The 17,110-nt window shown below is 41.5% G+C and overlaps 1 protein-coding gene across 4 annotated transcripts in view; it reads left to right on the forward strand.

Annotated features, from left to right (window-relative positions):
- The window catches only part of RORA (RAR related orphan receptor A), a 731,116-nt gene that overhangs the window by 608,097 nt on the left and 105,909 nt on the right, over positions 1–17,110 (forward strand). Inside the window, exon 1 of one of the 4 annotated variants that reach the window (XM_059913135.1) lies at positions 15,541–15,689. The exons of the other annotated variants lie outside the window; for them this stretch is intronic. Within the exon in view, the coding sequence (XP_059769118.1) occupies positions 15,659–15,689 (31 nt within the window). The 5' untranslated portion in view covers positions 15,541–15,658. Of the gene's footprint in view, positions 1–15,540; positions 15,690–17,110 lie in introns of those variants that run through there. 4 annotated transcript variants of the gene reach the window in all.

The raw sequence follows: 17,110 nt of genomic DNA on the forward strand, positions 1-17,110 counted from the left end.
TGGCATATCGTTGAAGAGCCATGTAAATTATCTCTTGTGGCAGGAATGAATAGATAACACAAACATGTATGAACTGAAAGGAAGATATAATTAGTGACAAAAGTCTTCTGAAAAAATATGACAGACTCGGGTTTCATTTTCAGAAATCCTACAGTGGAAAATTTTCCTTATACTTGCCAATCTGAGTTTCTCAGAATATAAGTTCTTAAAGAATAGGAAATCAGTTTTCAATACCTAGCAAGTGGCAACATTTATTGAGCACTGGACTGAAAGTCAGAAGCCCGCACTCAAGTCCCAGCTCTCCCTTTCTCGATGTCCCAGGCTAAGCTGGAAAACCTCTCCAAGCTTCATTTACCCAATCTGCAAGTGGGGATATTGACTCTGCCTGCTGTCTTCCTGGGCATTGGTGAGTGCCGAACGGTAGCCTTTAAACTGTGTTCTCACTAATGAGGACAACAATAGTGATGAAGATAATAACACATTTAATAGCAATTTAGAGGTAGCCATGGTGATTTTAATGCAAAAAAGCATTACTCTGGAGCCTGGACAATAGGTGGAGTGAAAGAGGCAAAAATCCAAAAGTATGGTCCAGGCAGTTCCGAGAGGTGGCTTCCCTTTCCTCCATCTAGCTTGGAGCGGAGAGAATTCATCTCGGGACCTTCGGCTCCTGCATCGTAGAGTCTGTACAATGTGGATCTAGCTGGCAGGTATAGAGGCAGCGGTTTCCATGACTCCAATAAATTAACTAGTGTTCACGGATGTTTTGCAGCTGCCCTGGAAACAGGCTAGCAGTTTTGAAAAAGGATTATTGCAGCCATGAAGAAGGGTGTTGGTGTCATGAGTGTGCATGTAAAAAGCATACTTTTAAAAACCTATCACTTCATCTGCCCTGAATGAAAACAATGCCAAGTTGTGCCGATGTTTTTCTTTTTTTTTTTTTTTTCCCCATTGAACTTATTGTACTAACTTTTCCTTCTTCAGAATTCCGGCAGGTTAAATATTATTATATAAATAGCCTTTACTATTATATAAATAGCAAGTATCTTAATATAATGATATATATTTAAACCTCAGCCCTGAACACTCATAATTCAAGTAAACATTTACAAAAATATTGTCGCTTTAAAAATGGGGTATTTGAACAGTTTTTATTTTATTGATATTTGGCTAATAATGAAATTGAATGAAATACTGGGGTACAAAACAGTTATTCCTACTATGGAAGCCCTTTACTTTTCCAGCCGGCTTCAGAGTATTGCTTACTGAAACTGGAATAACCTAGACCCTAATTGTAAGGTCTGAAGTAATTAGGGTTATTATTTGAAGTATGTATATCAATGCCAGATTCACAAACATTATTAGAAAATGAGATATTCCATGTAAATTAATTTTCTGGAATGTATCTGTCTAAGTGCCTAAACTACTTCACTCTGTTTGGCGGTGGGGGAAGCGTTTCAAAATATATTATGTAAGTCCCTGGCTTCTTAGAGTTCATGGGCTAATCCATTCTTAATGTTTCAAAGTCATTATAAACACTAATTATGATGGTGTGTACAGTATGCTGTAATACAGGATGTCCTCGGAGACTTTGCAGGTGTGGCTTGTTGTTTGCCCCTATGCTAAGTAGTCCCAAGCTGCTATAATTTTTGAGTTCTTATGTCTAACTTTTTATCATTTTTTATCTCCTCCTTCAGTATTTATTGTTTCTCCTTGCTCCTATGAGCAGAACTCTCTATTCCTTTCTGCTGGGCTTTTTTTTTTTTTTCTAATATATTCTGTATACTGGAAAATCAGATATCAAGGTTGTCAGAACTGTCTTACATAAGAGTAAATAGTCTCTGAGCGAATGCCTGAGGGATTTGTTTAAGCTCAGACATGAACTTGAGTTATTGGAATTTTAGTGGTATCTTTGTGGATCTTTCTTTCTGTTTTGTTTTCTTCCATGTTGCATTTCATAAGGTTTTTGAATGACAGTGCTCTAATTATGAGAAGTGTGATAGCAATTATTTATACTACTTTGATAACTGTTCTAACTTAGTGTCACTTAGATAAACATTTGCCTCATCTGTGGATATTCTGGAACCTGCACGCCTTCTACTATTCTTAAAGACAATTCTTGGTGCGTCAGCATGGGTAGGATGTTTTTAACTTTATTTTTCAAATACCTCACACAGTACCTAGCCCACAGTCTGTTCTCAGAAAATATCTGGTGATTATCTGAGATTTAAAAATAATTATCATGCACAAGCTACATACAAATGAAACTTTCAAAGAACTGTACTTGTCTTTCATGTTCTGGAAAACACTCCAGTGCTTTTGACACCTTAGTTTAAAAAAAAAAAAAAATCAAGAAAGACCAAGTTGAGCATATCATTGAGAAACGATAAAAAAAATTGTAAAGGGGCTGAAAATAGAACTCTTCATAGATATGAATTCTAAGTACATTGCTGCTTTCCTGTGGGATTATTTTGTTGATGGAAGAATTTGTAGCTCATAATTAGAAACTCATTAATTCATTCATTTCTTCCAACAATAGCATTTATTGAATGCCTTCTGGGCCCACCAGGGATGCGCAGACCTATCAGACACAATCTCAGGAAACAGATATTTTGGCCAGAATTTGAAGGTTGCTGTGAGTCAGAGCCCAGCGGCCATATGTTAGAAGCATCTCCCCCAGTTAAAACTGACGCTTAATATGAAACTAGCCTTGATTACATTAGAATGATCCCAAGTATTTCATGTTCTGGGAAGAAATCTGGAGAAGTGGTGTCATAATGTTTTCCTGTTCCCCGACAAGTCATTCAGTAGCCCTGTCCAAGATCATTTAAAATAACATGGAAATAATCGGAAGTGATGTCCCTCTGTGGAAAACACTTGGAGGATGCCTGTCAGCAAATAATGTTTTAAACTCTAGGTTTAGTTTAGGCCTGTGGTTAGGTTCCTTATAAGAATTTATGTGTTGAAAAAATGTCGTCTCAAGAAAAGTTAATATGAATCTAATTTAGGAAACAATGAAAGTTTCATATAAAATAATGATTATTGATTCTGAGGTTTTACTATCTGTTCTGCTTTGTAATCAAATACACAAAGTTAACATCTCTCCCTCCCTACCATTAGCTTGCTTTGCCAGTGAATCATCATGCTTTGCATCTACTAAAGACCAACAATCTTAAATAGTGTCACTTAGTCATATCTGATCATCATAATTTTGTAAGGCAATCCTCTGTATAAATTTTGAGTGATGTAACCATTGTATTGTTTATGCAATTTCTTTTCCACAGGACCTGAGCATTTACTTTGTTAGCCTTAGTTACACACAAAAGGATTGTGATGATTTTATAGAAATTATTGATTTTTATTGCCTTGAAATCTTAAGGGAGGTAACAGATCTTTGCAAGAAAACATTTCAGGCAGAATCATGGTATGGTTATTAATTAAATTTAATTCTTTGTTTTTTCAGTGGTGTTTGAAAGAGAAAAAAATCTTGTTCCCAAAGAATACAAACTCTATGTTATTGCAGAGTGACTTTCAAATGTTCAGAAAATATTTTTGAAATGGAGTACATAAATCATCAGTTGCTATGAAGATATATTCATAGTATATAGTGTACATAACCTTTGATCTTAAAGAGTGTGGCTTGATGGAGTGCCAAAACTTCTAAAGTGAAAAATTATCTTAACTATTGGAGTCCCCTGAGTTCATAAAACCAAATACATGAAAAGTTGGTAGTATGTGGATGGCTAAATAAACTTGCTGTTCATAGTGTTCATCAGTATATTTTATACTGCTCATATAGTTATAAAAGTCTAGTCGTGGTTCATAAACCATTCCAATCCAGTGACTTGGATATCAACAGATACTAACGTTTTCAGGTTTATTGTCTGACTTCGAAGGCTTAAATTTTTTTTTGAAATATGGGTATTGTTTTTCCAATTTTACAGGTGGGAAAACTGAGGCTCAAGGAATATAAATAACTTGTCACCAGTTACACAATCACTAGGTATTAGAACTGGGATGGTAAGACAGATTTTCCAACTCCAATTCTAGTGCTCTTTCCACCATACATGGCTGCTTTCAAAGAAGCATTCATTTATTCAACAAATATTTATCCAATGTGTAGTGTATACGAGGCAATGTGCTCAGCCTTCATGTTACAAGAGGTACAAAGGCGAATCCCTGCCTCTTAGAGTGTAAAGTCCAGTGAAGAAGATGGAAAAGAGAACAAATGATTACAAAAAACAAAAACAAAACAGTGTGAAGAATCAGGTTTACAGAAAGGGAAGAACAGGATGCCAATGGGAGCCCAAAGCTCATCTGACGGAGGCTAGCAGTTTGGACAAGACATCCTCAAGCCTGTGACATTTAAACTGAAACTGTAGGATGGCAAGATAGATAGATAGATAGATAGATAGATAGATAGATAGATAGATGGATGATGGTAGAGTTGATTCACATTATTGGCAGATTCGGTATTTGCATATTTGCTTACTCACCAAAATTTATTTATAACCCCCAAATCAGTACTTGCTGCCATTAACATTACTCAGCCATGAAAAGAATGAAATAATGCCATTTGCAGCAGCATGAATGGACCTAGAGAATATTATACTTAGTGAAGTAAGTCAGACAAAGACAAATACTTTATGATATCACTTATATGTGGAATCTAAATAAAACAAATTAAACTATATACAAAACATAAACAGACTCACAGACATAGTAAACAAACTTTCCCAAAGGGGAAAGGGAGGGGGGGATTAGGAGTATGGGATTAACAGAAACTACTATACATAAAATCGGTAAGCAACAAGTATTTACTGTATAGCACAGGGAACTATATTCAAGACCTTGTAATAATCTATAATGGAAAAATAATCCGAAATAATGTATAACTGAATCACTTTGCTCTACACCTGAAACTAACACAATATTGTAAATCAACTATAATGTAAATCGATTGTACTTCAACTATAAAAAAAATTACTGGCTGCCTTTCTCACACTTAGGCAAGCGCAAAGCATCCTGACACACATGTTCCCAGCTGAGGTTGGTTGAGGCAACGTTCTGCCTTCTTGTTTCAGCTCTCATACTGTAAATAAGTGTCCTTTTCACAGTCTATTTAGTGCCACATTTTTCTAATTTGTGTGCTTTTTGTTGGTAATATTGCTGTTTAAAGTAGCCCCCAAGCATAGTGCTGAAGTGCTGGCTAGTGTTCCTAAGTGTGATGTTCCTTACAGAGAAAATACATGTTAGGTAAGCTTTGCTCATTGCTGTTGGCTGTCGGTTCAGTGTTTTGTTTGTTTGTTTGCTTGTTTTGGCTGCGTTGGGTCTTCGTTCCCATTACTAGATATTTACCCAAGTAAAATAAAAACATATGTTCACACAAAAAACCTGTACATGAATGTTCATAGCCACTTGGTTTGTGATTGCTGAGAAATGGAAACAACCTAAACGTCCTTCAATCAGGGAATGAGTAAACTGCAGACTGGAATACTACTGAACTATAGAAAGTAACAAATTATTGATTTGCTCTTAGAGTGTATCTGAAATGCATTGTGCTAAGTAAAGAAACCAGAGTCAAAGGGCTACATTAATATATTTTTCCATTTAAATGATACTCTTTAAAGGCTAAACTATAGGGATAGAAGAGACAGATCTGTGGTTACCAGGGTTTGGAGAAGGCGAATAAGTTGGCTACAGAAGGACACAAAAGAATTTGGGAGGAGAGGGAGATGGAACTCTTTCATATCTTGATTGTGTTGGTCATTATGAAATTAAAAACCTTTGTCAAAATTCGCAGAACTGTTCACTAAGAAGAGTGAGTTTTGCTGTATGTAAATTATAGTTTGATAAGAAATTTTAAAAACTGAGGTCTGAAGGATGAATCAAAATACAATTCCTCTAGTTTGCCACAGCAACATCAGAAAATACTATTAAAACGTATTTTACTACAGTTCTCATTGACAAAACACTGTTAGTGTAAAATAAACACTATGTAGTAATTTATGTTACACCATAATTGAGCAGTGGATACAATGAACATAAAAAACATGTTTTCTTTTCTGCTGTTTTGTAGTGCTTAAATTTAATGTGGTTCTTACTGGTTTACAGGAAGTATTTTCGTACTGGTTTTTTTTTTTTTTTTTTTTTTCGGCTGTGTTGGGTTTTCGTTTCGTGCGAGGTCTTTCTCTAGTTGCGGCGAGTGGGGGCCACTCTTCATCGCGGTGCGCGGGCCTCTCACTATCGCGGCCTCTCTTGTTGCGGAGCACAGGCTCCAGACGCGCAGGCTCAGTAGTTGTGGCTCACGGGCCTAGTTGCTCCGCGGCATGTGGGATCCTCCCAGACCAGGGCTCGAAACCGTGTCCCCTGCACTGGCAGGCAGATTCTCAACCACTGTGCCATCAGGGAAGCCCCTTACTGGTTTTTGACAAGCGGTGAAATCTGCAAACTATACTGTAACTCTAATATTCAGTATATGCATTACTCATAAGAGAACAAAACTTTCCTTTGACTTGAATTACCCAGTGAAATGGCATATCGTCCCTGGGATAATAGAGAAAATACGAAAAGAGAAAAAATATAATATCACTTATCTTGCTTATATATGATTATTTAATGATAGGCAACTGTCAGACATGGACGGTTTAGCTGCTTACATCCTTGGAAGCAGGAAGACCTACCACATGACCTCTCTGAGTGTCTCGCAATTCTGATATGTCCTTTTAAAAATTTTTCCTTGTTTACCATGGCTCTGCCACATTATCTCTGTTACATTTCAAGGAGTAAAGATGTGGTAAAGTAAAAAAAAAAATTACTTTATATTTTACTTAAGATGTGTTGTCAAAACATCTTGAGGCTATGTATGTACTATGTCTTTGTATAAATAACGAGGCCATGCATGAGTATAGTCACTTTAAAAATGTAGACAATGATTTATTGAAAGTGTATTGAAAATTAAGTAGCTCTGCTTATTATACTATGGAAGCCATTTATTGGGTGATTAAAATAGGTGAAAGAAATGCTATATTATATGACATGTTGCAAAAACTATTTATGAAAAGAGCAGCCGTGATACAATTTGGAAAAGTAAAAACAGTAACTATCTCTATCTTGTGCTTTTCCTGTAGAAGAGGATGAAGTATAAAATTATTATTTTTTGTGTTTCTAACAGATTTGTTACTTTGTTTGGAGTCTTTTAGAAACACCAGCTTTGGCTTTTGTAACTTGTTAGTTTCCTTCTATTCCTATGTCACATTCTATTGCCAGTATTTAGAGTTGTTTATTCCAAAAGTGCAAAGAATTCCCCTCAAGAGTTAATGTGTAGCAAGTGTTTATTAAATGGACAAATGACAACATTGTTTTCAAACAGGATAATTACAAACCTGTACAGTATGTTTCTTCATTAGTAAGTAATTAAGTAATTTACTAAATTGTGCAATAATTCATAATGACACATGCTAACCCCGCTCAATTATGAGAGCTAGTGATAAAAGAATTTCTTGCACGTATGCCTAAATTTTATTAGAGTAGTCAACTTTGATTCCTGAAGAAGTCAGCTTGCCTTTTTCAAAATACTGAGTAGTGCACAATTCAAGGAAAATTCAGAAAATGTTTGAGAGTCATAACGTAGTTGTTAAGAGTGCATACCCTAGATTCAGTTCACCTGGGTTTTCCTTATGGTTCCTTGTGTTCTTGGACAAGTTACTTAATTTATCTGTGCATCAGTTTCCTCACCTACAAAAGCCCGTTTCGAGTGAATTCAGTGTTAAAAAGCACCTGCCACAGAGTAAGTTCCAAGGAATTGTGAAGCAATGGGTGAGGTAAAAGCAAGAACAGCAGCAGTGTGATATAAGTATTGGAAAGCCATTTTGATTTCAGAAAATCATCTCTGTGGAACACAAGGTTTAACTGGAATACTCAAAATCTCATGTGAATTTTGGAGCCTCTGAAGGGAATGCCTAATTTAATGAACCTCCATCTTACAAAATGCAGGAATCGTTTTTTTAATTCAAGAGAAAAGTGTTGATTTTTTAATGTGAATCTAATATATTTAGAAGAAATTAACATTTTTTATGAAAACAGAAAGGCACACCCAAGTCTGTTCTTGTTTCAGTCCTCACAGCATACTTCCTCAGTGCAGGACTGGACATAAATAATAAGTGTACTTCTGAGGGCAGAGAATAGACTTCTGACCCAACATTGTCAGCCCAGTGAATTCCATCCTATGAGCTGGAGCTTAAATGTGAGCCTCAAAACCATTATTGACTTGTGGCACAACTGTCTGAAATGTCAATAGTTATAAAATGGGTATTTCATAATGCATAATAATTGATTACTTGGCTTGACTGAACAGAAGCATATTTTCTCTGCGAAAGCAAAATAATGCCAGCATATTCTCCTGGGATGCTGCTAGCTGCGAGACTCGGATTTCCCAGTGAAGCCCACATTACACTGTGGTCCTTGCTCATGCGTGACAAAAATAGGGAAAACCATCTGTAACTGCTTATCTTCTCCCCATTATTTGAAAATATATATTTTAAGAGTTCTTAAAAAATAACATATCACCTCTATATGAAGCATCTGTATTGATAGAACTGTCTCAGATCATTTTCAGAACTGAAATGGATGAGATACGAAATGTATTAACATTCAGTTTACCTAGTTCCTCTTAAAATGCTCTGCTTAGCTTTTCACTCTGATGAAATAACACCCATTTCCAGTTTTATTCTTCCTGGGTGTGCTGTGATGTGGAACTCTTTTGCTCTATGTGTTTTATTAAGTGCAATTTAACTTTATGACTGTCAAACCAACTATTAATCCTTGGAATAAGACTATGAAATAGGCAAGCTGCAAAGAGATTTACTTTCTAAAGCACAGTTCCCTTCTTCTGCCCTCAATTCTTTTTTCAAAACTCATTCTCTGTGTATACTTTGCAAAGCTCTGTACTAGGCACGTCGAAGGAAAGTGAAAGAAATAGCTACAACCTATATTCTGAGCTTTCTCCTCTCCTTATCTATATGTACTTCATGATACTCTAAACCGTCACTACTAGTTGTTCCTTAAGTTAAAAATGTATTTTCTATCTCTGTTCTTTTACCTGTGTTCTGCCCTCCTTCTAAGATGTCCTTTTGCCCTTTATTCCTTTTTCTATCCCCTAAAATTTGATTTGTCTTTCAAGGTCTGGTTCAAGTGGTACCTCCTCCATGAAGTCCTTCTGCTTACAAAGTATAAGATTAACCCTGCACAGAGTAACCTCTCTTACTCTTGGCTCACATAGCACCTTACTTAGAGTATGTGTCACACATTCTGCCTTACATTATAAGCATTGAATTCATTTTCCTGCTAGATTGCAAACTCCTTGAGGGAAGGTCTGACATCTTACTCTTTTTCCTTTCCTCTCCATGTCCCAGCACAGTGTAATGCACAGATGTTTATCATTGTTCATTGGATGGGAACTTGCATTCTTACAGGAAACAAGACATAAAAAATTCTGCACTCTTATAGAAAATAATACATTTTAAAAAGAGGCCCCTTATGCCAAGGGGTAATTTAATATTTATTCAGCTTTGTATTCCCAGTACCTAGCAGGTACTTAATAAATGCTTGCTACACACACACACACACACACACACACACACATTTCAAAATTGTAGAAAGCTTATCAAAAGTGCATGCTGATAATCATGTCAACACATCTTTATTAAGGTCAATAATTTTTGCCAGGCACAGGACCTGCGTGTATAACAATGTGGGAATGGTGATGGTATTTCCACTTGTAAGTCTACTAAGAGATAATCGCTGTGTCCTTTCTTTAAATTGTTTCATTTAATCCTCCCAGTGTGCCTACAAGGTTCTACTATCCTTCTTTCACATATGAGGAAACAAAGATTTGCTCAAGATCATTCAACTAGTGAGTAGGATGAAGGTTGGTTTGGAGCCCAGTTTTGTCTAATGCCAGAGCTCATGGTACCCTACCGTGGGGTTCAGTGAAACAAGGAAGGCTCCTTGGAGAAGGAAGTGGACATGGTGCCCCAAAAAGGAAGGGATGAAGGTGTTTCTGAGAAGGGGCTAGGACATGGTCCTGAAAGTAGTCACGGGATGTTTGAGTTGCAGGAACCCTTTGAGGTCTGTTCCCATTTCTTCATTCTACAGGTCAGGGGCCTGATGGCCTGAGAGGGGAAATAACTTGCCCAAGGTGACGTAGAACGCTAGTGACAAGTGTGAAATTTGAACCCGGGGTTCCAGGTTCTGAGTTCACTTCTGCTACCCATATTCCTTTAACTTAAAAAAGAAAAGAAGAAGAGAAACATCATTTCCTATGCTCTTTACAACAGCCAAGACACAGAAACAACCTAAATGTCAATCAACAGATGAATGGATAAAGAAGGTGTGGTGTATATATATACGATGGACTATTACTCAGCCATAAAAAAGAATGAAATAATGTCATTTGCAGCAACATGGATGGACCTAGAGATTATCATACTAAGTGAAGTAAGTCAGACAGAGAAAGACAAAAATACAATATCACTTACATGTGGAATCTAAAATATGAAACAAATGAACTTATCTACAAAATAGAAGCAGACACAGATAGAGAACAGATTTGCAGTTGCCAAGGGGCAAAGGGGTGGAGGAGGGATGGATTGGGAGTTTGGGATTAGCAGATGCAAATTATTATACATAGAATAGATAAACAACAAGGCCCTACTTTATAGCACAGGGAACTATATTCAATATCCTGTAATAAACCATAATGGAAAAGAATATGAAAAAGAATATATATTGTGTATCTCTCTCTATATATACACATATATATGACTGAATCACTTTGCTGTACGGCAGAAATTAACACATTGTAAATCAACTATACTTCAATAAAATAAATGAAAATCATCATTTCCCGAATGCCTGTTCCACTGCCAGCTGTAGGAGTGGGGTGAGGACATCTCATGGGAACACCAGGGATGGCAGTTCCTCTGGCCTCTGAGGTGAGTCTCCTTCCTTGCCGCCTTGGCAGGTGTGTATGTAGTGAGGCACCTCCCACCTACCTATTTCTGTGGGGGTTGCTTGGGTCTGAATGCCTGTGAACTTTACCCTTTCCCTCCTTGTGATGGTTACAACACATCTGCCAGTTCTTGAATTTCCTAATAGATGTATGAGATATGTGGTTCCAGAAACTCAGAATCCCTTCACCATTGTCTCAATGCAGCCAATTCTTTCACCTCTAACATCCCATTACACTAACAGCCACACTAATGATTTGCAGCCATCTATCAACTGTGAGGGGTGAAGTGCTGTACAAACATCTTTTCAATGGGTGACCGACCAGACACTGCCTTTCTTTAGGAAAGTTCAGACTCAGGGAACTGACTTCTATATAGAGTTTTCAGAGCCAAGGTCAGCTGATTAGGGAGCTTCTCAAGATCAGAGCTATTGTCTTGTTCTTGTTTGATTCTCCAGTATAGGGCCAGGAGCATAATAAGTATTCAGTAAATGTGCTTGGTAAAGTGAAATATGTATGTGTGTGTGAGTGTGTGTGTAAAATTGAAGATGTCTCTTGCTATCAAAATGTCATTCATTTCACTATATTTCATGGACTATGTATGTGCATACATACATGTACATTTAAATCTGGCATCTATATTTGCTTTAAAATCATGAATAAAACAGGTTATATTAATCTGTTCATCCCCTCCCCCTTAACACACATAAATAGGGGGACCCCTCTGTCACCTTGGTCTTACCAGTATTATTCCATTTATAAATGTTTCTTTATGAGACATTGGCTCCTTCCAGACTCAAAACTAAGCAAGGCTGTGATCTACTGTAGGCAAGTTTGTGTCTACTCTGGAGCTTCCCAAGCAGTCTTGCTCAGAACTCTCTAAGTCTGACCCTGTTTGGTCTGTAGGAGACCCAGTCCCCTGGCTTTATGTCGGCCTGAATGGCCCAACTCCTACAGATCACAATGCCATGGAGGCTAAGGATTCAGCTGAATCAAGCTGCCTAGGACCACATTAACCTTTCACTGATCCCTTTCTTGTTCAGGTAGGAAGAAGTTAGTTGAATTAGCAAGCTGCCACACACTGGAAAATGAGAATCAGGGCCCAGGCGAGACAGAACCTCAGAGCCAAAATGCTCCCTCTCACGTGCATCAGCCAACTTTGAAAACATCTTTGTACTGCGAGCCACTTGCCGATTCTGGGAAAGTTTGTCAACCCATTGTTTTGCCATTCTCCCCAGTAGCACTCAGTGTGTGAGTTGGTGTGGTATACCGTGAGATCAGATTCCGTTTGGTAGAAAACCAAATGTACTTTCCTAAAGTCAAGGATCATTTCTTTATTTAACCTCTGAAAGTGGGAAGACAGACACCAATTTACTGATTATACTCCAGTCTAGACCCCTGCAGAAATCCAGCAGGCTTTCCTCATAGGCATTTTGGAACAACCTGACATCGGTCATGTCCCTCCAATTCCTTGCTGAGTAACAGATCCAGTGTGAAACCCAGTACCTAGGGACACCATGTGGGGCTTTCTCTAGAGGACTCCGAGTTGAATTACATGTGTTTTAAGTATGCAGCGTGTGCCTTCTTTTTCTGAGATTAGCCAACAGAAATATTTGACTTGAGAATGCATGTATGATATAATCCCATTCATGGTAAAGAGTTCCCATCCTGTGTAATTATCTTCATGTAAGCAATATTCTATTTATGGGGTTTTTTTTTTTCAGAACGCTTGGTAAAAATTTTTCAGATGGGAAGAGTATACTGCTTAACACTGTTTTTCCCCCATAGCAGGCACTCCAGGAGTGTGTATTTAATGGAATCCAAATAATTATTCCTGCATTTTAATATTTAGCTGGTAAAATTTTGCACTGAAATGTGCATCTTTTTTGGCTCCAGTTTAGTAGTATTGAAGGGAAATACAGATCCTTTCATTCCTGACTGATTTACTTGGTTGAGGACGTATAACTCTGTAGAAAAGTTGTATTTCAAGAGGTTTTTAAAAACCTCTCATTTTTACTTTTGAAGTTTCACGAGAGCTTTGTGTTAATATAAAGAACACTAATATACCCTGGGTTAAAAGCTGTGTTGAAAATAAAAGAATACATTTAGTAGAGGCATGTATTACAGATAGCATCTAGCCACACAGGAAGGTTACAACTTAATATCTGAAATTCTGTTGCTCATTAGTTGCAGGGTGAGAATGGAATACATTTCTAAAGGGCAAGGTCAATATTACATTATCCTGGAAATGTCTTTGTTGAATAAATGTGTAAATATTTCAAATAAGTATTGTGAGAATATATTTCTATTGGGGACATATCTATAGGATGAATGATTCTTCTTGTAATTGCAGGAGCACATGTCATGTTACATGTCATTCCCGATTACCGATTTCATTTGAAATGGTCTGGAGATAAATACCAATTACTAGTAATGTAAGACTATTTACCTTGGAGTCAGATGTCTGACAGGCAGACCAAATGGATTTGGTCATTTTCAAAGCATTATTTTCTAAAGCAGCATGCTGTTTTAAAGTAACACTGAATTTTCAGAGTGGTGTATCTGGATTCGTTTGCAGCGAGTGTGGACAAACACCCCTATGAGCACACACTCTCTGATGTTTTTCCATCCTTTAACAATACAAAGGAAAGAAAATCGTATCCAGGACCTACCAACAGGACAGCTTGGCATTACCCATCCTTGTTAAAGTCGTTAGGACGAGGGAAATCAAGAACCAAATATGAAGTATAGTGTCAGTGTAACTGAGGGGTGTTGCCTCACTGGGAGATGCAGTTGCATCATGGGAACGTGGTGTGACTTAATTTCATCATTATAAACATCACAGTGGGTATGGTTGATTCATTTGAAACCCTTGTCCACTTCGCTATGGCTGCACAGCTGAGTTAACATGGGTAGATCTTGACTCCACGCTTTTAGGATTTCTTATTTTTGTGGTTTTATTTGGGAAAAACTCTAAAGAAAAAAAACTGTGTTAGGATGACTTTAGTTGAAGTCAAACTTTTATAAAGCTACAGCTTGATTTAATGTATGATGAATTTTTTTTTGACCTTCTAAATCAGAGCGCTCTGTAAATTTTGCCTTGAAGGGGGATGCGGGGGTGGGAGTGTATGAATCCTAGTTTTTCCAGTGTTGATTGTCTGCATGTGTTTTAAATTATGGCCCAACTCAGAGTCAAGGACAACTCAGTTATATGGGAAAAAATGTTAGGACTCTCCTTGTTTAACTACCATGAATGCAACAACTAATAACCATCTAATATTTGAGTTGTAAATGGAGACACAGACCATCAGAAAAGAAAGCAGAGTTGAAATTGTGTGAAGGAACTGGAGTAGGTAACAAACTTGGCTTTTGATAATTTTTTCTGCTACACTCAATACTGTTGACAAGCCTGCCGAAATTTTAAATAACACAGACTATGGGTATGTAGCATCTGAAATTCATAGTAAAGAGATTCATCTGATAATAATATCATGATTTAAGTTTCCACAAGACCAGTAAAAAGGATTAAGTATGGAAGGAATTAGGTCTTAGCTGCAAGTTAAAATTCACAAAGTTGACCTTTAGAGGTTGTTTGCTTTTTTGTTGCTGTTAGTTTTTTGTTTTTTGTTTTTCCTGTCAAAGTACCACAACATCTCATTTTTAGGGTATGACAACTAGAACCTTTTCCACTTGTGATGGGTTCTCTGGAGAGAATGGTGGATATGGAAGAGCCTGGGAAATTAGTGGCTCAAATCGGCTGGCGACGAGTTCATTTAGGTGATTCACACAGAGTTTTCTGCTCTCCTTCCAGGTATCAGTGGTCCTGGGGGAAGGGCGAGGTGTAAACCAGGACCTTAGGTGTCGGTGTAATGAGAAATATCATCGTCTGGGTGGGCGGAGTTCCTCCTTCCCAGGCCGAGCCTCCCAGGCTCTTACTGAGGAGGCGCTTCCTCCACTCCCCGAGCAGTCCGGAGGACTGCGTTCTCCACGGCCCCGGAGGGGGCTCTACCTTCCGAATAAAGCTGGGGCGATCTGGGAAATTGGAAGTGAGGGTGACTACAACACCACCCCCCCCGCCAGACGGAACAAACCCCTCTTTTCCGCCAACGAGTTGGCACAGTTATCACCCCTGGGAGATCCGGAAAGAGAGCAGGAAAGTAGCGTCGGGTTGCGCCCCTCTAGCCCAAGGGGTGCGAGAGAAAGTAGACGCGCGATATTCCGGGCGCTGCACGCAGAAAGCGCCCGGGCGGCCACAGGTGCCCAGGGAGGCGAGCAGAAGGCCGGGGGCCCGGGTGCGGGCCGGGGGCGCGGGAGGGCAGCGCCAGCGCGGGTGCGCCCGGGAGCTGCCGGCGCCGCCGCCGCCGCGCTCACCTGCCCGGGGGGGCGGGGCGGGGCGCGGCGCTGGGGCGCCCCCGCCTCGCGCCGCCCGCCTCCCGCCCGGGGAGGAAGCGGAGGGGCGCGGTGTAAACAGAGCGGCGGCCGTGATGTCAGCCGGTCACATGGAGCCTCTTATGGCTCGGGATGGCTCTCGGCGGACGGGCAGCTGCGGCAGCTGCTGCTGTGGCTCAGGCGGCGGCGGCGCGGCGGCGGCGGCAGAGGGGGCTCCGGGGTCGGACCATCCGCTCTCCCTGCGCTCTCCGCACCGCGGCTTAAATGATGTATTTTGTGATCGCAGCGATGAAAGGTGAGCCCGGGCGCCCCGCCGGGGCCGGGTGGGCTGGCTGCTCCGGGGGGCGGGGAGGCGGGCGGGCAGGGGGAGGGGTGGGCGCGCCTGCCCGAGCGCACGTACTGCCCGGGGCTGGGCGCTGGAGCCCCGCCAGGGCTTTTTGGGCCCCTGCAGGGCGCCCCCTGAGCCCGGCCGCGGGATCTGCCTGCCTCCTGTCGGGGGCAAAGGCGCAGGGGCTGGACCCCCCCTCTTCTGTCCCCTCCGGCTCCTGTCAGTCGCCCGGGTCCGCCTGGCACCCGGCGGGGCTCCCGGAAGAAAGTTTGCTGGGAGTCGCCGCGCTTTTGGCAGGGAGGGGAGGGTCTGAGGAGCTCGGAGGAAGCCAAGGGGCGCCCGCGACGGGTCCCCAGGGCCCGCACCCCGGACAGCTCCGGCCTACGTAGGGAAGGCGCCGCGGCCGGGCCGGGCCGAGCGTGCGCCCGGGCGCGGTGTCATCCCTGGGGACTGGTCAGCGCCCCGGGCCTTGCGTCCTTCCCCCCCACCGCCCCCTCCGCCGCCCGGCGGCCCCGAGCGGCCGGGCGGCTGCTTGCAGGGGTAGTGCGGCCGGTCCGCGCTGCGTGCCCGCCGCGGCCGCTTCCGAAAGCGCGCAGGCCCGAGCGAGACGGGCTTCTGGAGCGTGCCAAGACTCCCTGGGCGGCAGCCGCAGCGCACCCTCACTTGATACTTTGCGTTGTGGATGGATGTGGGGAGGCAACTCCTCCCTCCCCCCACAGGATTCGCGGGCAGTGGTGGAGGTGAGACGGCGGCGAGGGCCGACGGGCGCGGGTTAGTCGCGGCCAAACCTCCTCGCCCGGCCTTCCGCCCTAATCCGAAGTCTTTTGCCGGGCTGGTGGCGGGATGGCAGCGGGGACTGGTTGCAGAGAGGACTGGCTTCAGGTTCTCTCAGGTGAGGAGGAAAGAAACCGTGGCAAGTCAGGGAAATTTCTAATGGGAAAGCCAAAGTTTGGAGGTGCGCAGCAACTCGCCTGCGCGGTCCGGACAAGCCGAGACACGCAAACAGCCCGAGAGAAAACTCAGCCCGCAGCCCTCCGCCGGCTTGTGCGCCAGCAGGTTCTTCGGGGCCGATAATCTGCCCGCAGACCCGGCCGCTGTGAGTGGGGATTTCGAGCCCCATCTGTTTGCGGCGGACAGGGCTCCCCTCACACGCAGCAGTTTTGCAGACGCAGACTGTACTGCGGGTTCTGCCCATCCGTGCGGGCGCGGGGCGCTCGTTAAACGTTTGCTAAGGTTGAGGTTTTGTTGCAATCCTAGACGAAGGACACCAGTTCGGTATCTGCACTGGGTTTACTTTCGGATCACCGAGCTTTGCCTTTCTTCACTAGAGATTGGGTGGCATCTCTTTTATTAATTATTAACAGGCCGAAACGTACTGGACGCTAAGA

The sequence above is a fragment of the Balaenoptera ricei genome, chromosome 2, assembly GCF_028023285.1.
Source record: "Balaenoptera ricei isolate mBalRic1 chromosome 2, mBalRic1.hap2, whole genome shotgun sequence".
NCBI lineage: Eukaryota > Metazoa > Chordata > Mammalia > Artiodactyla > Balaenopteridae > Balaenoptera > Balaenoptera ricei.